At 43.0% G+C, this 26,271-nt stretch overlaps 1 protein-coding gene across 1 annotated transcript; it reads right to left on the bottom strand.

Annotated features, from left to right (window-relative positions):
• Nucleotides 1-1,662: 1,662 nt before the first annotated feature.
• Nucleotides 1,663-25,086, bottom strand: LOC110534834 (cation channel sperm-associated protein 3). Its single transcript, XM_036989550.2, has 8 exons — nt 24,667-25,086; nt 24,274-24,427; nt 23,859-24,098; nt 23,511-23,693; nt 22,822-22,962; nt 7,887-8,006; nt 3,514-3,659; nt 1,663-1,884 (listed from the first exon to the last, which is right to left on the bottom strand). The coding sequence occupies exons 1-8, from the start codon at nt 24,810-24,812 to the stop codon at nt 1,770-1,772; spliced, it is 1,245 nt and encodes a 414-aa protein (XP_036845445.1). The 5' UTR covers nt 24,813-25,086; the 3' UTR covers nt 1,663-1,769.
• Nucleotides 25,087-26,271: the final 1,185 nt, after the last annotated feature.

Raw genomic sequence — 26,271 nt, 5'->3', positions numbered from 1 at the left:
CCTTTAAGTAATCAAACTCGCTATGATGAAAAGCTGAGACTTGCTACTGGCGAGCGACTTGGCATTTTCCCTCCATTCCAGCTTGGTTTCTTCATCACTTATTTTTGAGCTTAGGCTATTCGTTTTTAGACTCGTTTTTTTTTTTACTGCCAAGAAAATGCTTCAGCGGGAATATACACTCATACTGGTAGGCCTACGAGCTGGAATTTGATATTGTGAGGCGAAATTCTCACAATATCCAATTCCAGCTCTTAAGCCTAACACACCTTTAATACAGGCCCCGACCAATATAGCCAATTTAAACCGCATCACTGAATAACTGTGATAACGCGAATAATCAGCGAGATTTTACAACGACTATGAGTGTTTGAAGTTGTCAAAGCGTGATGTTTTTTCCTCTTGACAGTTATTAAGAGAGGGGATCAATACGATATCTCCAGGTTCACACCTTCAGCCAATCCCATATCTATAGTACTGACCCATTAGGATGATATTCACGCCGTGCTATGCTGCAACTACAATGTGTATGTACTTTCAATGATTGATAATATGCCTTTTACAGGGGTCAATGCGTTTTAGTATTTCTTCATTTAAAAAAGTATATTATTCTACTTATATCAATGCATTATTTTGAATGCAATAGGCTATATATTATATATATATATATATAAAGAATCAAATAACTTATGTAAAATATTATACAAATAAATCAAGATACCTTAAATGACATTTTGGCAGAGTTTGCTAAGGGCTGATCAAGTGTTTGACGATCAGATAACACCCATGGGCCTAACCCTTGACAAACGTTTTCCTAACTCAAAGCGTGTAAACCAAGCAATTGATGTCAATGGGAGTTTCATACACCCGTGGGGATTTGGCTGGCTCTATCGTCATATGGTTACGTTGTTCATGACATCATAATAAAAACAAAAGACTAAAAAAACCAAAACAATCATATATTTTCCAATTAGGCCACACCCCAGTCTGTGTATATCATTGAAGAGCAGATGCTATAAGGTTTCATTTTATAGCCTGTAAATATTCAAAACAGATATTTCTATACCTACACGAAAGCCATTACTGGTGAGTCTACTTCCCTCCGAACATATCTCACAGCCAGAGTGTCTTAACTACTCCAAACAGCGCGAAATGCAAATGACAGTCTGTACTTGTACCAAACAGGTTTGCAACTAGTGAGAAGAGAGTTCGTGACCCACGTATTGACTTGGAGAATAAATCATCCAGAACTTCCTATAAAGTCCCCGTGTAACAGATGACGTGTTGTGCCTGTCTGTGGCTGTTCACCAGTAGACAGAGGGGTTACGTGGGCCTCCGGATTCTACAGATAGTAGCCTACCTCACAGTGGCCCCAAACCTGAGTACAGACATGACTATGTGGGCCATCTGGACTGGACTCTCCCTGCCTGGCTGACAGCCTGGTCTGCATCCCAAATTGGAACCCATTCCCTACTTAGTGCACTTATTTAAAACAGGGTCCTTGGGGCTCTGGTCAAAAAAAGTAGCGCACTATCTAGGGAATAGAGTGCCATTTGGGATGGATCCTGGAGACATCTTGAAGACCATTCTCTGCCAACTCTAGGCCAATGGAATGGACTGGACATCACCATAGCCAACCCACAACAAAGACCTGACAGACAGCTGTAACGTGCCAACATATGTCCTCTTTTTTTAATTTGAATACCAGTATGCAAATGAACAAGGATTTCAGCTCTCAGTAGCTCTCAGTCGGATCCCTGTTCCTGTAGCTGTTACGCCCTCATTTTGATTTTCCTCTCTCTCAGTGCTTTCTGTTCCATTTCAATCAAGTCTTCTTCCAGTAAGTCACTCAGAATCAGAACGGCCTCAGAGTACAGCTGCTGCAGCCTGCAAGGGGACGATCTTTTTTTGTTATACATCTCTTCATCACACTTTAGTTACCTTACTTTTCATAACTATAGTCTCTATAATTACCCGTAATTACAGTAGCTAGATAACCAGCACACACACACACACACACACACCACACCACACCACACCAGCACACACCACACCACACCAGCACACACACACCACACCACACCACACACACACCACACCACACACACATACGTTTTCTTTACAAAATGAGATATCACCCTTTCATTTGAGCGTACATAAGGCAGCCTTATTATTCAATACCTTAAAATCAACTGAATGTGTTTTTGCTATAAAAGACATACACCGTGTGTGTAAAGATTTATAGTCTATAGTCATTTAGTTGGAGATTTCTTAGGATGTGGTTTGATGATTTAAACCTGAAACCAAAATGACAACCAAAACTGTTGGTTGTTTGGACGGTAAAAAACGTGTAGAAGACTGGGTGACGATAGTGCATGCTGTTACAAGCCCTACACCGACAAAAGTACTATAATCATGCACGTCCACAGAAAAAAAAAATGTAGTAATTACCCAAATCATCATCTTTGCGTCAAAAATATTTTTGGGGGAGGGGAGGGGGGGGGACGAGTTTGACACGTGACATTCATTTAAGGATTATGGTACTATGTCTACATCGTTAGGTTAAAGCTAAAAATAATTCAAAAAAATACGAGACTTCATTATGCAAAATTGACATCATTGGATGTATCCATTTCTAAAAACGGGATATTCTAGAAAAAAACACAGCTTAGAAATGTTTCCGTAACATTCAGGTTTCTAGGATAAGACAAAAAAACATTAGTTCTGATTTGAAAAGTGCCTCCGGTCCATGTATTGAAAAAGAAAGTCAACCACAGCAATTCAAAACAGAGAGCTTTTAATGCACATGTAGAATGTTATTTCCGACCCCTCTATCTCCACTTCATGGCTGTCATAAACCTCTCTCTCTCTCAAACACTATTCTCTTCCTACTTTGCACAAACACTCAATTGAGTTTAAAAAAAAAAAAAAAAAAAAACACCTATCTCTCTTTATAACTCTCGTTTACAGTCTGTTTGCCCCTCACAGAAGAATCATTAACCCTTTATAGGAGAGTCTGTTTGGCTGTGACCCAGATAGGACTCTGATTGAGAGTGTGTGTGTGTGTGTGTGTGTGTGTGTGTGGTCTCTGAGACAGACGTTTGGTGGTAAGCTAGCTCAGTTAACAATACATTTAGTGCTTGGTGTACTATGTCCCAAATTCCTTCATGCACTATATAGGGAATAGGGTGCCTACTTGTTCAGACTGTAGGGTGCTGTGGGATGCCTACTTGTTCAGACTGGAGGGTGCCTACTTGTTCAGACTGTAGGGTGCTATAGGGTGCCTACTTGTTAAGACTGTAGGGAACCTACTTGTTAAGACTGTAAGGTGCTGTAGGGTTCCTACTTGTTCAGACTGTAAGGTGCTGTAGGGTTTCTACTTGTTCAGACTGTAAGGTGCTGTAGGGTTCCTACTTGTTCAGACTGTAAGGTGCTGTAGGGTTCCTACTTGTTCAGACTGTAAGGTGCTGTAGGGTTCCTACTTGTTCAGACTGTAAGGTGCTGTAGGGTTCCTACTTGTTGACAGTGGTGTCCTGGTGATCCAGGGTGGTCAGGTAGATGTCTATGAAGGACATGCTGGTACACAGGTCCTCCATCACAGTGTAATCAGTGTGACGCAGAGACTTGTTGAACTGTTGCACTAGCTTGGTGAAGTTGCCTGTCTGTATGGAGGGAGGAGAGCAGATCGGGGTTCAAACGCTATTCGAAATCTTTAAAATAGCTTTAGCATTTCCTTTAGCCTGTGATAAATTATATTGGTTCCATTGCGCCAGGCATGCTCAATGAAGCCCAGATTAAGTATTTGAAATTATTTCAAATAGTTTTTGAACCCAGGTCTGGAGAAGAGCGTGTTAAGTAGGTCATGTTTGGATGTCTGTCGCAAGTATCATTCACAAAACAGCTAGCGGTGTCAATCACCACAAAACGGCTAGCGGTGTCAATCACCACAAAATGGCTAGTGGTGTCTATCATCACAAAATGGCTAGTGGTGTCTATCATCACAAAATGGCTAGCGGTGTCAATCACCACAAAACGGCTAGCGGTGTCTATCATCACAAAATGGCTAGCGGTGTCTATCATCACAAAATGGCTAGCGGTGTCAATCACCACAAAACGGCTAGCGGTGTCTATCACCACAAAACGGCTAGCGGTGTCTATCACCACAAAACGGCTAGCGGTGTCAATCACCACAAAACAGCTAGCGGTGTCAATACCCACAAAACGGCTAGCGGTGTCAATCACCACAAAACAGCTAGCGGTGTCAATACCCACAAAACGGCTAGCGGTGTCAATCACCACAAAACGGCTAGCGGTGTCAATCACCACAAAACGGCTAGCGGTGTCAATCACCACAAAACGGCTAGCGGTGTCAATAACCACAAAATGGCTAGTGGTGTCTATCATCACAACATGGCTAGTGGTGTCTATCATCACAAAATGGCTAGTGGTGTCTATCATCACAAAATGGCTAGCAGTGTCAATCACCACAAAACGGCTAGCGGTGTCAATCACCACAAAATGGCTAGTGGTGTCTATCATCACAAAATGGCTAGTGGTGTCTATCATCACAAAATGGCTAGCGGTGTCAATCACCACAAAATGGCTAGCGGTGTCAATCATCACAAAATGGCTAGCGGTGTCTATCATCACAAAATGGCTAGCGGTGTCAATCACCACAAAATGGCTAGTGGTGTCTATCATCACAAAATGGCTAGTGGTGTCTATCATCACAAAATGGCTAGCGGTGTCAATCACCACAAAACGGCTAGCGGTGTCTATCATCACAAAATGGCTAGCGGTGTCTATCATCACAAAATGGCTAGCGGTGTCAATCACCACAAAACGGCTAGCGGTGTCTATCACCACAAAACGGCTAGCGGTGTCTATCACCACAAAACGGCTAGCGGTGTCAATCACCACAAAACAGCTAGCGGTGTCAATACCCACAAAACGGCTAGCGGTGTCAATCACCACAAAACAGCTAGCGGTGTCAATACCCACAAAACGGCTAGCGGTGTCAATCACCACAAAACGGCTAGCGGTGTCAATCACCACAAAACGGCTAGCGGTGTCAATCACCACAAAACGGCTAGCGGTGTCAATAACCACAAAATGGCTAGTGGTGTCTATCATCACAACATGGCTAGTGGTGTCTATCATCACAAAATGGCTAGTGGTGTCTATCATCACAAAATGGCTAGCAGTGTCAATCACCACAAAACGGCTAGCGGTGTCAATCACCACAAAATGGCTAGTGGTGTCTATCATCACAAAATGGCTAGTGGTGTCTATCATCACAAAATGGCTAGCGGTGTCAATCACCACAAAATGGCTAGCGGTGTCAATCATCACAAAATGGCTAGCGGTGTCTATCATCACAAAATGGCTAGCGGTGTCTATCATCACAAAACGGCTAGCGGTGTCAATCACCACAAAATGGCTAGTGGTGTCTATCATCACAAAATGGCTAGTGGTGTCTATCATCACAAAATGGCTAGCGGTGTCAATCACCACAAAACGGCTAGCGGTGTCTATCATCACAAAATGGCTAGCGGTGTCTATCATCACAAAACGGCTAGCGGTGTCAATCACCACAAAACGGCTAGCGGTGTCTATCACCACAAAACGGCTAGCGGTGTCTATCACCACAAAACGGCTAGCGGTGTCAATCACCACAAAACAGCTAGCGGTGTCAATACCCACAAAACGGCTAGCGGTGTCAATCACCACAAAACAGCTAGCGGTGTCAATCACCACAAAACGGCTAGCGGTGTCAATCACCACAAAATGGCTAGTGGTGTCTATCATCACAAAATGGCTAGTGGTGTCTATCATCACAAAATGGCTAGCGGTGTCAATCACCACAAAACGGCTAGCGGTGTCTATCATCACAAAATGGCTAGCGGTGTCTATCATCACAAAATGGCTAGCGGTGTCAATCACCACAAAACGGCTAGCGGTGTCTATCACCACAAAACGGCTAGCGGTGTCAATCACCACAAAACGGCTAGCGGTGTCAATCACCACAAAATGGCTAGCGGTGTCAATCACCACAAAATGGCTAGTGGTGTCTATCATCACAACATGGCTAGCGGTGTCTATCATCACAAAATGGCTAGCGGTGTCAATCACCACAAAACAGCTAGCGGTGTCTATCATCACAAAATGGCTAGTGGTGTCTATCATCACAAAATGGCTAGCTGTGTCAATCACCACAAAACGGCTAGCGGTGTCTATCACCACAAAACGGCTAGCGGTGTCTATCACCACAAAACGGCTAGCGGTGTCAATCACCACAAAACAGCTAGCGGTGTCAATACCCACAAAACGGCTAGCGGTGTCAATCACCACAAAACGGCTAGCGGTGTCAATCACCACAAAACGGCTAGCGGTGTCAATCACCACAAAACGGCTAGCGGTGTCAATCACCACAAAATGGCTAGTGGTGTCTATCATCACAACATGGCTAGTGGTGTCTATCATCACAACATGGCTAGTGGTGTCTATCATCACAAAATGGCTAGCGGTGTCAATCACCACAAAACGGCTAGCGGTGTCTATCATCACAAAATGGCTAGTGGTGTCTATCATCACAAAATGGCTAGCGGTGTCAATCACCACAAAACGGCTAGCGGTGTCAATCACCACAAAACGGCTAGCGGTGTCAATCACCACAAAACAGCTAGCGGTGTCAATACCCACAAAACGGCTAGCGGTGTCAATCACCACAAAATGGCTAGCGGTGTCAATCACCACAAAACGGCTAGCGGTGTCAATCACCACAAAACGGCTAGCGGTGTCAATAACCACAAAATGGCTAGTGGTGTCTATCATCACAACATGGCTAGTGGTGTCTATCATCACAAAATGGCTAGTGGTGTCTATCATCACAAAATGGCTAGCAGTGTCAATCACCACAAAACGGCTAGCGGTGTCAATCACCACAAAATGGCTAGTGGTGTCTATCATCACAAAATGGCTAGTGGTGTCTATCATCACAAAATGGCTAGCGGTGTCAATCACCACAAAATGGCTAGCGGTGTCAATCATCACAAAATGGCTAGCGGTGTCTATCATCACAAAATGGCTAGCGGTGTCTATCATCACAAAATGGCTAGTGGTGTCTATCATCACAAAATGGCTAGCGGTGTCAATCACCACAAAACGGCTAGCGGTGTCAATCACCACAAAATGGCTAGTGGTGTCTATCATCACAAAATGGCTAGTGGTGTCTATCATCACAAAATGGCTAGCGGTGTCAATCACCACAAAACGGCTAGCGGTGTCTATCATCACAAAATGGCTAGTGGTGTCTATCATCACAAAATGGCTAGCGGTGTCAATCACCACAAAATGGCTAGCGGTGTCAATCATCACAAAATGGCTAGCGGTGTCAATCACCACAAAATGGCTAGCGGTGTCAATCACCACAAAATGGCTAGCGGTGTCTATCATCAGGGTCAAAAAGTCAAGAATCAATTCAACACCTGTTTGTGCATCGGTATCCCACAACGTAAACCAACCTTAGTCCTAACTAACATTAGGGGCTCCTGAGTGGCGCAGCAGTCTAATGCACTGCATCTCAGTGCTAGGGTATCGTCACTACAGACCCTGGTTCGATTCCAGGCTGTATCACAACCGGCTGTGATTGGGAGTCCCATAGGGCGGTGCACAATTGGCCCATCGTTGTCCGGGTTAAGGTTTGGCCGAGGTAGGCCGTCATTGTAAATAAGAATTTGTTCTTGCCTAGTTAAATATTTTTTTTTATAGTCTAACGTAAACCTAACCCGCATGTCCCAAATACCACCCTTTATAGTGCACTCCTTTTGACCAAATTCCTATAGTACACAGTATAGGGAGGGGACACCTGGCTCTGGTGTGAGTGTCACCTGGCTCTGGATCAGATTCCTGATCTCGTTCTTCTGTCTCTGGATGATGGCGTGTTTCTTCTGGGTCAGCGAAGCCTCCCGTTCACTTTGTACCTCATTCTCAAAACGCTTCGTTGCATGCTGGGGAAAACACATGAAAAAGTATTGGATTCCTAGCTACGATTTGTACAACTGGTTTTCAAATCTGTAAATGCATAATTTCTAGTGCACTGTATATTAAACCCTAAAAGTCGATTGAAACACCTGTGTATCTAAAGTGAATAGTTCATATTAAGACCAATACGTACGTGAATTACAACATTATTTGAAATACAAATTGTCTTTTTTTTTTTTTTTGCATATAAAAACAGGTAGCTTTTTCCTTAAACCAGTTGCTAAAAGTCGTCCTCGGACCTTAGGAGCAGAGGCTAAGATCCATATATATATTTTTTAATACCTTATGTTTATTCAGAGATCCATTACTACCAGCGTGCCCCCCCCCCCCCCCACATGGTGGAGGACGGAAATAACACTTCACACACTAGCTAAGAAATAGGTTACATTATCACTATAGCAGCTCCCCAAAGGAAACCCAGAGAGCCTCCCGATCCATCCATCCCCTCACTCTGGCTGTGTCCCAAATGGAACCCTATTACACACACACACACACACACACACACACACACACGCACACACACACACACACACACACACACACGTTTCTTTATTTGTACTATTTTCTACATTGTAGAATAATGGTGAAGCCATCAAAACTATAAAATAACATATGGAATCAGGTAGTAACCAAAAAAAATTAAAGTGTTAAACAAATCAAAACATTTTATATTTGAGATTATTCAAAGTAGCCACCCTTTGTCTTGATAGCTTTGCACACTCTTGGCATTCTCTCAACCAGCTTCATGAGGTAGTCAACTGGAATGCATTTCAATTAACAGGTGTACCTTGTAAAACGGGAAGGAAATATTCCACAAATTAATGCATTTGAGCCAATCAGTTGTGTTGTGACAAGGTAGGGGTGGTATACAGACGATTATGGCAAGAATAGCTCAAATAAGCAAAGAGAAATGACAGACCATCATTACTTTAAGACATGAAGGTCAGTCAATGCAGAAAATTCCAAGAACTTCTAAAGTTTCTTCAAGTGTAGTCACAAAAACCATCAAGTACAATGATGAAACTGGCTCTCATGAGGACCGCTACAGGAAAGGAAGACCCAGAGTTACCTCTGCTGCAGAGGATAAGTTCATTACAGTTAACTGCACCTCAGATTGCAGCACAAATAAACACTTCAGAGTTCAAGTAACAGACACATCTCAATATCAACTGTTCAGAGACTGCATGAATCAGGCCTACATGGTTGAATTGCTGCAAAGAAACGACGATTTGACCAAGGAGAGTGATGGAGTGCTGCATCAGATGACCTGGCCTCCACAATCACCCGACCTCATCCCAATTGAGATGGTTTGGTATGAGTTGGACCACAGAGTGAAGGAAAAGCAGCCAACAAGTACTCAGCATATGTGGGAACTCCTTCAAGACGGTTGGAAAAACATTCCATCTGAAGCTGGTTGAGAGAATGCCAAGAGTGTACAAAGCTGTCATCAAGGCAAAGGGTGGCTACTTTGCAGAATCTCAAATATAAAATATATATTTTGATTTGTTTAACACTTTTTTTTGGCTACTACATGATTCCATACGTGTTATTTCATAGTTTTGATGTCTTCACTATTATTCTACAATGTAGAAAATAGTAAAAATAAAGAAAAACCCCTAGAATGAGTAGATGTGTCCAAACTTGACTGGTACTGTAGGTACACAAAGTAAGTATTCAGACCCCTTCGCATTTTGTTACAGCCTTGTTCTAAAATGGACTAAATCAATTTTTCCTCATCAATCTACAGACATATTTTTGCAAATTTATTAAAATAAAAAGCAAAACCTTATTTACTTAAGTATTCAGACCATTTGCTATGAGACTCAAAAATTGAGCTCAGGTGGATCCTGTTTCCGTTGATCATCCTTGAGATGTTTTTACAACTTGATTGGAGTCCACCTGTGGAAAATTCACTTGACTGGACATGATTTGGAAAGGCACACATCTGTCTGTATAAAAAGGTCCCACAGTTGACAGTGCATGTCAGAGCAAAAACCAAGCTGTGAGGCCGATGGAAATGTCCGTAGAGCTCCGAGACAGGATTGGGTCAAGGCACAGATCTGGGGAAGGGTACCAAAAATATTCTACAGCATTGAAGGTCCCCAAGAACACAGTAGCCTCATTGTGAAAAGGAAGAAGTTTGGAACCACCAAGACTCTTCCTAGAGCTGGCCGCCAGGCCAAACTGATCAATCGGGGGAGAAGGACCTTGTTCAGGGAGGTGACCAAGAACCCGATGGTCCATCTCCACAGCACTCCACCAATCAGGCCTTTATGGTAGAGTGGCAAGACGAAAGCCACTCCTCAGTAAAAGGAACACGACCGCCTGCTTGGAGTTTGCCAAAAGGCACCTAGAGGTCTCTCAGACCATGAGAAACAAGATTCTCTTGTCTGATGCCAAGCTTCACATCTGAAGGAAACCTGGCACCATCCCTATGGTAAAGCATGGTGGTGGCAGCATCATGCTGTGGTGATGTTTTTCATCAGGAAGGACTGGGAGACTAGTCAGGATCAAGGGAAAGATGAGCAAAGTACAGAGAGATCCTTGATGAAAGCCTGCTCCAGACCTCAGAAGGTTCACCTTCCAACAGGACAATGACTATAAGCACGCAGCAGAGACAACACAGGAGTGGCTTCGGGACAAGACTATGAATTTCCTTGAGTGGCCCAGCCAGAGCCCTGACTTGAACCCGATCGAACGTCTCTGGAGACCTGAAAACAGCTGTGCAGCGACACTCCCCATCCAACCTGACAAAGCTTGAGAGGATCTTCAGAGAAGAATGGGAGAAACTCCCTAAATACAGGGGCGCCAAGCTTGTAGCGTCAAACCCAAGAAGACTCGAGGCTGTAATCGCAGCCAAAGGTGCTTCAACAAAGTACTGAGGAAAGGGTGTGAATACTTACGTAAATATTTTCAATACATTTGCAAAATGTATTTGTCATTTTGGGGTATTGTGTGTATATTGATGAAGGGGGAAAAAAGGCTATTTAATCAATTTTAGAACAAGGCTGTAACATAACAAGATGTGGAAATATCAAGGGGTCTGAATACTTTCCTAAAGCACTGTGTTTTTATTTAACAAGGAAAGTCAGTTCAGAACTAATTCTTATTTACAATGACGGCCTTACACCGGCCAAACCCAGACGACACTGGGCCAATTGTGCGCCGCCCTATAGGTCTCCCAATCACAGCCGGTTGTGATACAGCCTGGATGTGTGTGTGATATATATATATATATATATATATATATATATATATATATATATATATAGGCCCTGGTTGAAAAGTAGTGCAGTATAAAGGGAATAGGGGGCTGTTTGAGATGCAACCAGCAGCAATAAAAGAAGGTTCTCTCTCACTCACTCTCTCACTCTCTCACCTCACTCACCTCACTCACTCACTCACTCACTCACTCACTCTCACTCTCTCTCTCACTCTCTCTCACTCACTCTCTCACTCACTCTCTCTCTCACTCACTCTCTCACTCTCACTCACTCTCTCTCACTCTCTCACTCTCTCACTCACTCTCTCACTCACTCTCTCACTCTCTCACTCACTCTCTCACTCACTCTCTCACTCTCTCACTCACTCTCTCACCTCACTCTCTCACTCTCTCACTCACTCTCTCACCTCACTCTCTCACCTCACTCTCTCACCTCACTCACTCCCTCACTCACTGGTATGTGAACTTGTAGGGCGTGAACAAGTTATATCCCGAGGCCGCATTCATTGTAGCTGGGGACTTTCCAAATTTCCTCCTGAAATTCTATCAACACATCTCCTGTCCTACACGCGGAGAGCGTACGCTTGACAATTGTTACTCTCCCCTCCGGGATGGCTACAAGGCCCTCCCCCGCACTCCCTCTGGCAAATCAGATCACGGCTCCATCTTGCTCCTCTCCCCTCCTATAGGCAGAAACTTAAGCAGGAAGCACCAGTGGTAAGGACTGTTCAACGTTGATCTGACCAATCAGAATCTATGCTGCAAGACGGTTTTGATCACGCGGACTGGGAAATGTTCTGGGTCGCCTCTGAGAATAGTATAGTAGGACTCGGGTTCATCAGGAAGTGCATAGAGGATGTTGTTCCCCCCGATGGTTAGAACTTATCCAAACCAAAAACCTGTGGATAGATGGCAGCATTCGCACAAAACTCAAACCACATTTAAAACACACAAGGTGACTGGGAACATGGACAAACAGACCAGCTCTGACCTCCGTAAGGCAATCAAAGAGGCAAAACAACAACAGTACAGAGATGATTTGAATCGCAATTCAACAGCTCAGACACGAGACCCATGTGCCTCCAGACAATCATAGATTATAAAGAGATAGCAAGCCAAGTCGCAGACACTGACGCCGGTCTCCTGGACAAGCTTAACACCTTATCCCACTTTCGAGGAAAACAACACAAAGCCACCGACGTGTGCCCCTATCGCTCACGAGGAATGTGTGCTCCCGATCTCCGTGGTTGACGTAAGACATTCAAGCTTGTTAACCCCTCGCAAGTCTGCCAACCCAGATGGCATCCCAAGTTGCGTCCTCAGAGCATGTACAGACCAGCTGGCTGGATTACCAACAACGATGAGATTCCAGGAAAATAGCCTCTCCCTCAGACGACAAGGCGCAACAGCACCTCTTCAACCTCAGGAGGCTGAAGAAATTTGGCTTGGCCCCTAAGACCCTCACAAACTTCTACAGATGCACCATCCTGTCGGGCTGTACCACCGCCTGGTACAACAACTGCACCACAGGGCTCTCCAGAGGGTGGTGCGGTCAGCCCAACACATCATCCAGTGCACACTGCCTGCCATTCAGGACATCTACAGCACCCAGTGTCACAGGAAGGTCAAGAATATCATCAAGGACCTCAGCCAACCGAGCCATGGCCTGTTCACACCGCTACCATCTAGAAGGTGGAGACAGTACAGGTGCATCCAAGCTGGGACCAGACTGATAGAATCTGTTTATCTCCAGGTCATCAGATTGTTAAACAGTCATCACTAGCTGGCCTCCGCCCAGTATTCTTTCCTGAACCTTAGACATTGTCACTAGTCAGATACCAGCCAATAATCTACCCTGCAACTTAGAGACTGCTGCCCAATGTACATAAAAGTCATTAAACACTGGTCACTTTAACAAGGTTTACATACTGTTCACTGAGTACTGCCCCTATACAGTGGGGCAAAAAAGTATTTAGTCAGCCACCAATTGTGCAAGTTCTCCCACTTAAAAAGATGAGAATTTTTATCATAGGTACACTTCAACTATGACAGACAAAATGAGAAAAAAAAATCCAGAAAATCACATTGTAGGATTTTTAATGAATTTATTTGCAAATTATGGTGGAAAATAAGTATTTGATCATCTACAAACAAGCAAGATTTCTGGCTCTCATAGACCTGTAACTTCTTCTTTAAGAGGCTCCTCTGTCCTCCACTCGTTATCTGTATTAATGGCACCTGTTTGAACTTGTTATCAGTATAAAAGACACCTGTACACAACCTCAAACAGTTACACTCCAAACTCCACTATGGCCAAGACCAAAGAGCTGTCAAAGGACACCAGAAACAAAATTGTAGACCTGCACCAGGCTGGGAAGACTGAATCTGCAATAGATAAGCAGCTTGGTTTGAAGAAATCAACTGTGGGAGCAATTATTAGGAAGTGGAAGACATACAAGACCACTGATAAATCTCCCTCGATCTGGGGCTCCACGCAAGATCTCACGCCGTGGGGTCAAAATGATCACAAGAACGGTGAGCAAAAATCCCAGAACCCAGACCTAGAACCCAGACCTAGTGAATGACCTGCAGAGAGCTGGGACCAAAGTAACAAAGCCTACCATCAGTAACACACTACGCCGCCAGGGACTCAAATCCTGACGTGTCCCCCTGCTTAAGCCAGTACATGTCCAAGCCCATCGGAAGTTTGCTAGAGAGCATTTGGATGACCCAGAAGAAGATTGGGAGAATGTCAGATGAAACCAAAATATAACTTTTTGGTAAAAACTCAACTCACCGTGTTTGGAGGACAAAGAATGCTGAGTTGCATCCAAAGAACACCACCTACTGTGAAGCATGGGGTTGGAAACATCATGCTTTGGGGCTGTTTTTCTGCAAAGGTACTAGGACGACTGATCCGTGTAAAGGAAAGAATGAATGGGGCCATGTATCGTGAGATTTTGAGTGAAAACCTCCTTCCATCAGCAAGGGCATTGAAGATGAAACGTGGCTGGGTCTTTCAGCATGACAATGAAGGAGTGGCTTCGTAAGAAGCATTAAGGACCTGGAGTGGTCTAGCCAGTCTCCAGATCTCAACCCCATAGAAAATCTTTGGAGGGAGTTGAAAGTCTGTGTTGCCCAGCAACAGCCCCAAAACATCACTGGTCTAGAGGAGATCTGCATGGAGGAATGGGCCAAAATACCAGCAACAGTGTGTGAAAACCTTGTGAAGACTTACAGAAAACGTTTGACCATTGCCAACAAAGGGTATATAACAAAGTATTGAGATAAACTTTTGTTATTGACCAAATAGTTAATCCTATAATGTGATTTTCTGGATTTTTTAACCCCTCATTTTGTCTGTCATAGTTGAAGTGTACCTATGATGAAAATTACAGGCCTCTCATCTTTTTAAGTGGGAGAACTTGCACAATTGGTGGCTGACTAAATACTTTTTTGCCCCACTGTATATAGGACCATCCACCCTTACCTGGGATATGGATGCATGAAGACCTAAAGGTTGGAAACGTTGTAACAATACAAAAATAAATCACCTGGGAGCATGAATGCATTCAAAAGAAATGTGGCTTCCACATTTAACCCAACCCCTCTGAATCAGAGAGGTGCGGGGGGGGCTGCCATAATCGACATCAATGTCTTCAGTGCCCGGGGAAACAGTGGGTTATCTGCCTCGTTAATGACAGATTTTCACCTTGTCAGCTCGGGGATTCGATCCAGCAACCTCTCGGTTACTTGCCCAACGCTCTAAACCACTAGGCTACAACAGTGTTCAGCATTTTCTATGTAATTTTACATACCGTTTCACCCACTTAATACTGTATGCATATACTGTTTTCTAGTCATGGTCCATCCTATAGAACTACTGCAGTAAACACATTTTCTATTCGCATACTGTGCATACACACCATTCACATACATCGGCTTGGTATTTTTGATTTATTGTTTGGTATTTTATTAGCTACTCTTCCTGGGGTTCCATACAGAACACAGAACATGAAACATAATGCAGAATGACATAATACAGAACATCATTAGACCAGAACACAGAACATGAAACGTAATACAGAATGACATAATACAGAACATTATTAGACAAGAACAGCTCAAGGACAGAACTATATGCATTTTGTCTAAAGGCACACGTAGCCTACATATCAAACTATCTAGGTCAAATAGAGGTGTGCCGTGACGTGTTGCTTTATCCGTTATTTGAAACCAGGTTTGCTGTTTATTTGAGCAATATGAGATGGAAGGAAGTTCCATGCAATAAGGGCTCTATATAATATGGAACGCTCTCTTGAATTGGTTCTGGATTTGGGGACTGCGAAAAGACCCCTGTTGGAATGTCTGGTGGGATAAGTGTGTGTCAGAGCTGTGTAAGTTGACTATGCAAACAATTTGGGATTTCCAACAATGTTTCTTACAATAAGAAGTGATGCTGTCAGTCTCTCCTCAACTCTTAGCCAAGAGAGACTGACATGCATAGTATTTATATCAGCCCTCTGATTACAATGAAGAGCATAACGTGCCGCTCTGTTCTGGTCCAGATGCAGCTTAACTAGGTATTTCTTTGCAGCACTGGACAACACGACTGGACAATAATCAAGATTAGACAAAACCAGAGCCTGCAGGACTTGCTTAGTGGAGTGTGGTCTCAAAAAAAAGCAGAGCATCTATTTATTTTATGGCCAGACAGACATCTCCCCATCTTTACAACCTTTGACCCTATATGTTTTAACCATGACTGTTTACAATCTAAGGTAACGCCAAGTCATTTAGTCTCCTCAGCTTGTTCAACAGCCACACCATTCACCACACCATACCAGATTCAGCTGAGGTCTAGAACATAGGGAATGATTTGTACCAAACATAATGCTCTTAGTTTTAGAGATGCTCAGGACCAGTTTATTACTGGCCACCCCATTCCAAAACTGCAACTCTTTGTTAAGGGTTTCAGTGACTTCATTAGCTGTGGTTGCTGATGCGTGTGTGGTTGTATCATCAGCGTACGTGGACACACGTGCTTTGTTTAATGCCAGTGGCAGGTCATTGGTAAAAATAGAAAAGAGGGGAGGGCCTCGAGAGCTGCTGTGTGTTACTCCACACTTCGCATGTTTGACATTAGAGAAGCTTCCATTAAAAAGAAAGCCCTCAGTTCTATTAGATAGATTGCCATATCGTGGATTCAGAGCTGAGGTTGAAAATACAATTCAAACGGCTGCTGCACTGAAATCTAACAGTACAGCTTCCACAATCTTCTTATTATCCAGTTCTTTCAACCAATCATCAGTCATTTGTGTCAGTGCAGTACATGTTGAGTGCCCTTCTCTATAAGCATGCTGAAAGTCTGTTGTTAATTTGTTTACAGAGAAATAGCATTGTATTTGGTCAAACACAATTTTTTTTCCCAACAGTTTGCTAAGAGCTGGCAGCAAGCTTATAAACTCAGCAAAAAAAAGAAACATCCTCTTACTGTCATCTGTGTTTATTTTCAGCAAACTGAACATGTGTAAATATTTGCATGAACATAAGATTCAACAACTGAGACATAAACTGAACAAGTTCCACAGACGTGTGACTAACAGAAATTGAATAATGTGTCCCTGGGTCAAAATCTAAATTAACAGTCATTATCTGGTGTGGCCACCAGCTGCATTAAGTACTGCAGTGCATATCCTCCTCTTGGACTGCATCAGATTTGCCAGTTATTGCTGTGAGATGTTACCCCAGTCTTCCACCAAGGCAAGGGGGGGGGGGGGGGGGTCCTGAAAAAGGGACATTTCTTTTTTTTGCTGAGTTTAGGTCTGCTGTTAGAACCAGTATTACCACTCTTGGGTTGCAGAATTACTTTGGCTTCCCTGCAGGCCTGAGGACAAAGACTTGCCTCTAGGCTCAGATTAAAAATATTCCCTCTAAGTTGTCAATGCCAGGAAGTTTTTCATTATTGATCATTAACAATTTTTCCACCTCTCCCACGCTAACTTCACAAAATTCTAACTTGCAATGCTTTTCTTTCATTATCTGTTTTTTTTATGCATTAATATAATTGCTCACTGTTTGTTGTTGGCATTTCCTGCCTAAGTTTGCCCACTTTGAAATAAATCATTAAAATAATTGGCAACATCAAATGGTTTTGTGATGAATCTGATTCAATGAAAAATGGAGTTGAAAGTCTTTCTGCCCATAGTTTCATTTAAAATACTCCAAAGTTTTATTCCATCGTTCTTTATATCATGGATCTTGGATTCATAATACAGTTTCTTCTTCTTAGTCACATCATTTCTCCGTTTGCAGTAAGTCAGATGTGCAGACAGACTTATTAGCCACTCATTTTGCCCCATCTCTTTCAACCATACAGTTTTTTCAATTCCTCCTCAATCCATGGAGCCTTAACAGTTCTAACAGGTGCATGTTTATCAATAATTGGAAGAAGCAATTTCATAAATTAATCAAGTGCAGCATCTGGATGCTCCTCATTAAAATCACATCAGACCAATAAATATATTTAACATTATCCACATAAGAGTCACAGCAAAATCTTTTGTATGATCTCTTATACACTATTTTAGGCCCAGCTGTTGGAACTTTGTCTTTCCTGTATATATCCACTATATTGTGATCACTGCATCCAATGGGTACGGATACAGCTTTAAAACAAAGTTATACAGTATTATTAAAAATGTGATCCATACACGTGGATGATCTTGTTCCTGTAGTGTTTGTAAAAACACCCTGGTATGTGGATTAATAACCAGATTACAGGCACCAGATTACAGGCACTGGTTACAGTAAAACACTTAATCTTGAGCGGACAGCTTGATGAAAACCAGTCAATATTCAGGTCCCCAAGAAAGTATACCTTTCTCTTAACATCATACACTAACAACCATTTCAGATATATTATTTACATACTGATTGTTAGCACTTGGTGGCCTATAGCAAAATAAATAAAAAGGATTTAGATGTGCCAAGTGAACCTGCAACCACAACACTTCAATAACACTTGACATAAGATCTTCTAAGCATTAGAGGGATTATGGCTCTGAATATATACAGCAACACCTCCCCCATAAGCATTCCTGTCTCTTCTATAGAAGTTATATATCCTTGTATTGCTACTGCTGTATCAAATTAATTATCTAAGTGAGTCTCAGAAATGGCTAATATATGAATGTTATCTGATGGTAGCAAGTTATTGATTTCATGAGCCTTATTTCTAAGGCTACATATATTAATATGGGCTATTTTCAGTCCTTTCCTGGGTAGCTTATCAGAGCTAGACATACTACTGAAAAGAGCAAGCAAAGCAAGAGAAAAAAATATATACATTCAGCAGTCCATTAATCAGTTGGTGTGTGTGGGTGTGTGTGTGTGTGTGTGTGCGCGCTGTGGGGTTGAAGCTATGAACCCAAAGGCTTGGCTTTCTCATCCCTTCCAGGCTTCTGGGAGGGAGGGTGAACAATGAGCCTGTCATAGCAGATGTAAGCAATGTCCCCACGCGCTCTGGCAGCTTTCATGGCTGGGATCAGTTCTTTCCTCTTCTGGCGCACAGCTTCAGGATAGTCCTCATTGAGGAAGATATACGTTCCTCTCAAGTTCTTGGCTCTTTCCAGAACAGCTACCTTGTCCTTGAACCTCAGGAACTTGACCACTATCGGCCTGGGCCTGTCACCTGGGCCGGTGGTGGGTTTTCCAGTCCTGTGGGCGCGCTCCACCTCAATCTTCCTGTGGTCCATATTCAATTTCTCAGAGATCATTTCTCTCACTTTGACCTCAGACTCCGTCCAGGTCTCATGTGGAGATTCTGCAATTCCGTCCACAACCATGTTAATCCACCTTGATTGTCCCTCGAGATAACAATGACGGATAAATCAGGCTATCATGGATTCACACACAGAACTGATGTCCTCTCTCAATGACTTACAGATTGCTGTCATATTGCTCTTCTGTTTCAACTCATTGAGCTGACCATGGGAAAACTGCAAACTGTTCTTCAGGTTCTGGGCCTCTCTCGTCAGGTCGTCCATTCTTTGATTAGTAGAATCCACGAGTATTTGGACAAAACACTTGAAGCTATTTTCTCGTTGTTGTAACAACTGCTTGTTGGTCTATTTTTGTTTGTTTAAAAGATCCTTTACGTGTGATAGAGAGACACCACTGTCCTCAACGGTACTCCCGCCGGCTTTGGTCTCTGTCACGGTAGCTAGCAACGTTGGTTACCCTGTTACGCCTTACAGTTCCAGACAGGGAAGGTCATGGGGAAGATTGAAAACAACAAACAGCAGGGATCTAGACAGCCACAAACCCGGAACAATCCACAGTCCCAGCCACAATTGTTAACCACATCGCGGGCTGCATTCAAGAAAACCCAGCTAGCTTGATATGCAGCTAGGCTAGCTGCAACGCCAAATAGCTCCTCAGACCAGTCCTGGGGTCGGCAGGATCACTGGAAAGAGACAAGCACCAGTGGTAAGGACTGTTCAACGTTGATCTGACCAATCAGAATCTATGCTTCAAGCAGTCCCAGCAACTGATGACAACTGCATTGCTGGTTTCAAACTAACCTTCCAATACACTTTCAAACAACAAACTTTTCGAACAAATAAAAACTGAGCTCTTCGGTTAAAGAAGGATTTTAAGCCTTAAGACAACTGAGACATAGATTGTGTCTGTGTGCCATTCAGAAGGTGAATGGGCAAGACAAAAGATGTAAGTGCCTTTTACAGTGGGGCAAAAAAAGTATTTAGTCAGCCACCAATTGTGCAAGTTCTCCCACTTAAAAAGATGAGAGAGGCCTGTCATTTTTATCATAGGTACACTTTAACTATGACAGACAAAATGAGAAGAAAAAAAATCCAGAAAATCACATTGTAGGATTTTTAATTAATTTATTTGCAAATTATGGTGGAAAATAAGTATTTGGTCAATAACAAAAGTTTATCTCAATACTTTGTTATATACCCTTTGTGGGCACTGACAGAGGTCAAATGTTTTCTCTAAGTCTTCACAAGGTTTTCACACACTGTTGCTGGTATTCCTCCATGCAGATATCCTCTAGAGCAGTGATGTTTTGGGGCTGTTGCTGGGCAACACAGACTTTCAACTCCCTCCAAAGATTTTCTATGGGGTTGAGATCTGGAGACTGGCTAGACCACTCCAGGACCTTAATGCTTCTTACGAAGCCACTCCTTCGTTGCCCGGGAGGTGTGTTTGGGATCATTGTCATGCTGAAAGACCCAGCCACGTTTCATCTTCAATGCCCTTGCTGATGGAAGGAGGTTTTCACTCAAAATCTCACGATACACGGCCCCATTCATTCTTTCCTTTACACGAATCAGTCGTCCTGGTCCCTTTGCAGAAAAACAGCCCCAAAGCATGATGTTTCCACCCCCATGCTTCACAGTATGTATGGTGTTCTTTGGATGCAACTCAGCATTCTTTGTCCTCCAAACACAATGAGTTGAGTTTTTACCAAAAAGTTATATTTTGGTTTCATCTGACATTCTCCCAATCTTCTTCTGGGTCATCCAAATGCTCTCTAGCAAACTTCAGACGGGCCTGGACATGTACTGGCTTAAGCAGGAGGACACGTCTGGCACTGCAGGATTTGAGTGCCTGGCGGCGTAATGCGTTACTGATGGTAGGCTTTGTTACTTTGGTCCCAGCTCTCTGCAGGTCATTCACTAGGTCCCCCCGTGTGGTTCTGGGATTTTTGCTCACCGTTCTTGGGATCATTTTGACCCCACGGGGTGAGATCTTGCGTGGAGCCCCAGATCGAGGGAGATTTATCAGTGGTCTTGTATGTCTTCCATTTCCTAATAATTGCTCCCACAGTTGATTTCTTCAAACCAAGCTGCTTACCTATTGCAGATTCAGTCTTCCCAGCCTGGTGCAGGTCTACAATTTTGTTTCTGGTGTCCTTTGACAGCTCTTTGGTCTTGGCCATATTGGAGTTTGGAGTGTGACTGTTTGAGGTTGTGGACAGGTGTCTTTTATACTGATAACAAGTTCAAACAGGTGCCATTAATACAGGTAACGAGTGGAGGACAGAGGAGCCTCTTAAAGAAGTTACAGGTCTGTGAGAGCCAGAAATCTTGCTTGTTTGTAGGTGACCAAATACTTATTTTCCACCATAATTTGCAAATAAATTCATAAAAAATCCTACAATGTGATTTTCTGAAAAAAAAATTCTCATTTTGTCTGTCATAGTTGAAGTGTACCGGGCCTCTCTCATCTTTTTAAGTGGGAGAACTTGCACAATTGGTGGCTGACTAAATACTTTTTTGCCCCACTGTATATCTTCTGTAAATTCACCCAGTGTAGATACTTGGTTGCATTTGGATTACTGTTGTTACAGTGCTATTTGGGTTGTTAACCTTTTACTGTACTGGGCTCATCAGAGTCATACAGAGTGTTGCTTGATCGTCTTAAAACAAATCTACTTTGAAACTAAATGTATGTGCACCTCATACACGGTTATGGGCTTAACAAAAATATAGACACCTGTACCATGTGAGATATAGAGTGGAAATGTATTACATTTAAGTTTCTGTCCCAATATTACATTTACAGATCACAGATGACTGAAATATAACAAAACCATTTGACATAGAAACACTGGATTTTTGGGGCTGTTTAAAAAAATAAACATGTTTAATAATTATGAAGTATATTAATAACATCCCACCCATGAAGCCACTAGGTCACTTGACTGCAGGAAAGGGCTACTTGGATTCGTTCCGACATTTCATGATTTCGTATATTTTTTTTTTGTGATTATTTGTGTACTCTGACATTTTACTCCATTGTTAAGGAGCTAGTAACATAAGCATTTCGCTGACCCCGCTATAACATCTGCTAAACTGTGTAAACTTTTGATTTGATTTTAAAGAGGTGGCCTGGTCGCTTGCTTTCTCCAGGGCGTCAGCTGTAAATAATTATACGAAGGGTCACATGTAGCCCTGCCTGAGAGCTGCCGTCTGGACATCACATCTGACTAAACCCCACAGAGACAGCACAGCACTGAGCTGAGCTGGCTTGGGCCCAGGAAGACAGGATGCATAGAAAATGGAACCCTATTCCCAATACAGGGCACTACTTTTGACCAGGCAGCGTACACTATGTATGGGAATAGGGTGCGATGCCATTTGGGACTCCCATGAGGACAGGGGACAGAGGGGTTCAACCTGGAGGACAGGGGACAGAGGGGTTCAACCTGGAGGACAGGGGGCAGAGGGGTTCAACCTGGAGGACAGGGGGCAGAGGGGTTCAACCTGGAGGACAGGGGGCAGAGGGGTTCAACCTGGAGGACAGGGGGCAGAGGGGTTCAACCTGGAGGACAGGGGGCAGAGGGGTTCAACCTGGAGGACAGGGGGGTTCAACCTGGAGGACAGGGGGCAGAGGGGTTCAACCTGGAGGACAGGGGGGTTCAACCTGGAGGACAGGGGACAGAGGGGTTCAACCTGGAGGACAGGGGACAGAGGGGTTCAACCTCAGTAGTAGTAACAACAACGGTGGTAGTCCAGTACAGTACGTACCTGGATCTCCATGATGACCACGCCGATGAACATGTTGAAGAAGATAAAGTAGCCGATGAGGATGAAGACGATGGTGAAGATGCGGCTGGAGTTCATCCCCAGGTCGTCAAGGTTCTGCTGCAGATCAGTCCAACCATCCACCTGAGGAGGGCAGAGACAACGGAATAAGAGTTGAAACAGTTACAGTAGTTTTCCCAAAATTCCCAAGTTTTCCAGAAATCACAGAAGGATGATTCTTGGAATCAAAAGGGAAAATGGAAAACCTGGGAATTTGGGGGAAATTACCAGAGTTTTGTAACCCTAGATGTTAATTATGTATGTTTCCTCAACATGTGCACTAAACAGACCACAACAGACAGCATGTTGGGATATTTGCGATGAAAGATACTGTTGTAGGAACATAACGTTGACATATTTCATACATGGCAGCACAACAAAAGGGCCCTGACGTGAGAATACGACTGTCAAAAAAACAAATGTAAAATGTTTAGGTCTACCGGTGGACAGACGGAGGACATTTGGTTCGGCCTACGCCAGACTGAACTGGCAGTCTACAGCAGGGGTTATTTTACAGCCTGGGACCCAAATGAGAAATTCACTGTTTTCCTGGGACCCAAGCTCATGAAACACCTGCGTACCATAGGCAAGATTTCCACTAGGATAGGTAGGCTATTCTAATTCATACTCACTGTCACTAAACTGAAAAGTGTGAAGAGCGCACAGCCCAGGTCTCCCCAGTTCTCAGGATCTCCAGTGTTAGGGTCTCCAAAGTAGTAATATCCAATGATGGCAAAGATGAACATCAGGAGAAACATCAGGCCCAGGACATATACCACACTCTTCATGGTCTTGAATAGAGCTACAACCAAGGCCTGTCAATCAAACAAAAACACAACAAAAGAGAGAGAACACTAAAAATCTCTACAAACCTGACAAACCTTATCCACCGTCAAACTCTAAAAAAGGTAATCCAAAGACCAACGTAACAGACACATGTGTATGGCCAAGTATTGTAGCACTAATTGCGTCATTCTCACCTGCAGGCCCCGAATGAAGGACACAGTCTTCAGCACGCGCAAAGAGCGAAAAGCGCGGACGATGCGCATGGTCCCCATTGCACTGGAGTCCCCTCCATCAGCGAACATGGGAACGAATGAAATGACCAAAATAATAGCGTCGAAAACATTGTAGCCATTTTTCCAGTAAACCCCTGGGTTAACGTATACCTTCATCAAGAACTCCATGGTGTAAATGGCCATGAAGAATTCGTCTGCAATCTGTTTGATGAAAATAAGAGTGAAGGGACGACTGGATTTGAGTAGAGGACATATTTGCATACAACTGCTACAAAGCTTAAGCTTATGGAACTGTTACATTTTCCCTAGACGTAATTGTGTATGCTTCTATGTCAGTGTTCGCAATTAGCAAAATTGCGATCAGCAAATTACCCACCGCAAAGAATCCAAAAAGTTTGTATTTCAAATCATAGTCGGTCTCCAAAGCCATGAACAGAGCGTTGAGGATAATCGTGACCATAATCAAACCATCGAACAGTGTTTTTTCAGTAATGTTGGCAATGTAATCGTAGAATTCGGTATCTTTTCTCCTGAATAAAACAATATATTTTTTTTTAAAAATCACAGTAGCCTAGCTAATAACAACACCACATTTCAAATGAATTAGTCAGAAACATCTGAAAAGAAAAACAACATGTTTTAAGTGGGCCAGCTGCATTGACGAGTAAACATGCCTCAGAATCAGACAAGTGTGTGTGTCCGATAAAGAGCTATGACATCTAACGTTTAAATGGAACAACAACAAAAAAGTTATTTTTCTTTAGCCTACACATTCAAACCCGCCGCTGTTGCTGCTGCTCTCCCAACAGCGTCCCAGTCAGAGAATCTTCGGAGCGCTATCTGACTGGCTCCCTTTTGAATGATGAATCTAAAATATCCGCTTCCACTTTCTTTGACGTCTGCATTTAGCTCCATCTTCAGTACCAAACTCCTGGGGTAAAAGCATCGACTCTCGTCGAACTCCTTTGAAAAGGGGAAATAACCAGGTAGTTCTCAACAACAATGACCTCACAATGAAATGGAACGTATAAAATAATAATAAATAAAAAAAAGTTATTGTTTACACATCACAATTGACACTTCGCTAAGCCCCGCCTAATTGTTTTGGGCAACCAATCGCAGTGCTCCGTTGGATAGCAACACCTATTAGCCTCTTAGGTGTTCCCAACAACCGGATGTTCCGGTTTTCAGGAGAAATGGAAAGTGAGCCTTCAACAAGGTGACACCCTTGAGGTCTAATAAGAAACTGGAGACTGCTTCGAAGATATCCAACCTTTGTTTTCAAGCTAATCTACTCACATTTGCACACACTCACACTCACAAATTGACGCGTCTTGCCGACAAAATGTAACTTTTTTTTTGTTCCCTGAAAAGTCAAGATACCTGAAATGTGGCTGAAACTGTACGAGGAAAAGTGGGATGGTCACCCTAAAGCACGGGTCAATTTACTAGACTAGGCTACAATGCGTATTACCATGAACATCAAATAGGTTGACCGGTACCACGTGATGTAGTGGTAAAAAAAAATAAAAGATCAAGATTAACTCTGATTGCCGGTCGCGGTAAAAATAAATAATGCTCCTCATAGGAAACTATCAAATTACAGTACTTTTGTTTTTAGGTCTGTACTTTTGTTTTTAGGTCTGTACTTTTGTTTTTAGGTCTGTACTTTTGTTTTTAGGTCTATACAAATCATGGATCTTGGAGATCTCTGGAGAACTGCACTGTAAGGTGTAGCTATGCCTAGGAACATTTCAATATGTTTTGCCGTGAAAACAGTTGTCATGGGAACAAAAATCCTAAATAATGTAGGCCTATGCCATTGCAAAATCAAATGCTTCTAACCCTAACGTTAACCTCTTCTAACAGAAATAATCACCTTATAGGCCTACTGTCATTAACATATAGCCTTCTTGTTGGATGGATCGAATGTGCATTGGTGTCTAGCTGTAGGCTAGTTGTCTAGTAATATTGGTGTCTAGCTGTAGACTAGTTGTCTAGTAATATTGGTGTCTAGCTGTAGACTAATTGTCTAGTAATATTGGTGTCTAGCTGTAGACTAGTTGTCTAGTAATATTGGTGTCTAGCTGTAGACTAGTTGTCTAGTAATATTGGTGTCTAGCTGTAGACTAGTTGTCTAGTGATATTGGTGTCTAGCTGTAGGCTAGTTGTCTAGTGATATTGGTGTCTAGCTGTAGGCTAGTTGTCTAGTGATATTGGTGTCTAGCTGTAGGCTAGTTGTCTAGTGATATTGGTGTCTAGCTGTAGACTAGTTGTCTAGTAATATTGGTGTCTAGCTGTAGGCTAGTTGTCTAGTGATATTGGTGTCTAGCTGTAGGCTAGTTGTCTAGTGATATTGGTGTCTAGCTGTAGG

Source organism: Oncorhynchus mykiss, chromosome 10, assembly GCF_057628025.1.
Source record: "Oncorhynchus mykiss isolate SJ-2025 chromosome 10, ASM5762802v1, whole genome shotgun sequence".
Lineage (NCBI taxonomy): Eukaryota > Metazoa > Chordata > Actinopteri > Salmoniformes > Salmonidae > Oncorhynchus > Oncorhynchus mykiss.
This window is presented reverse-complemented; position numbering and strand designations above follow the sequence as displayed.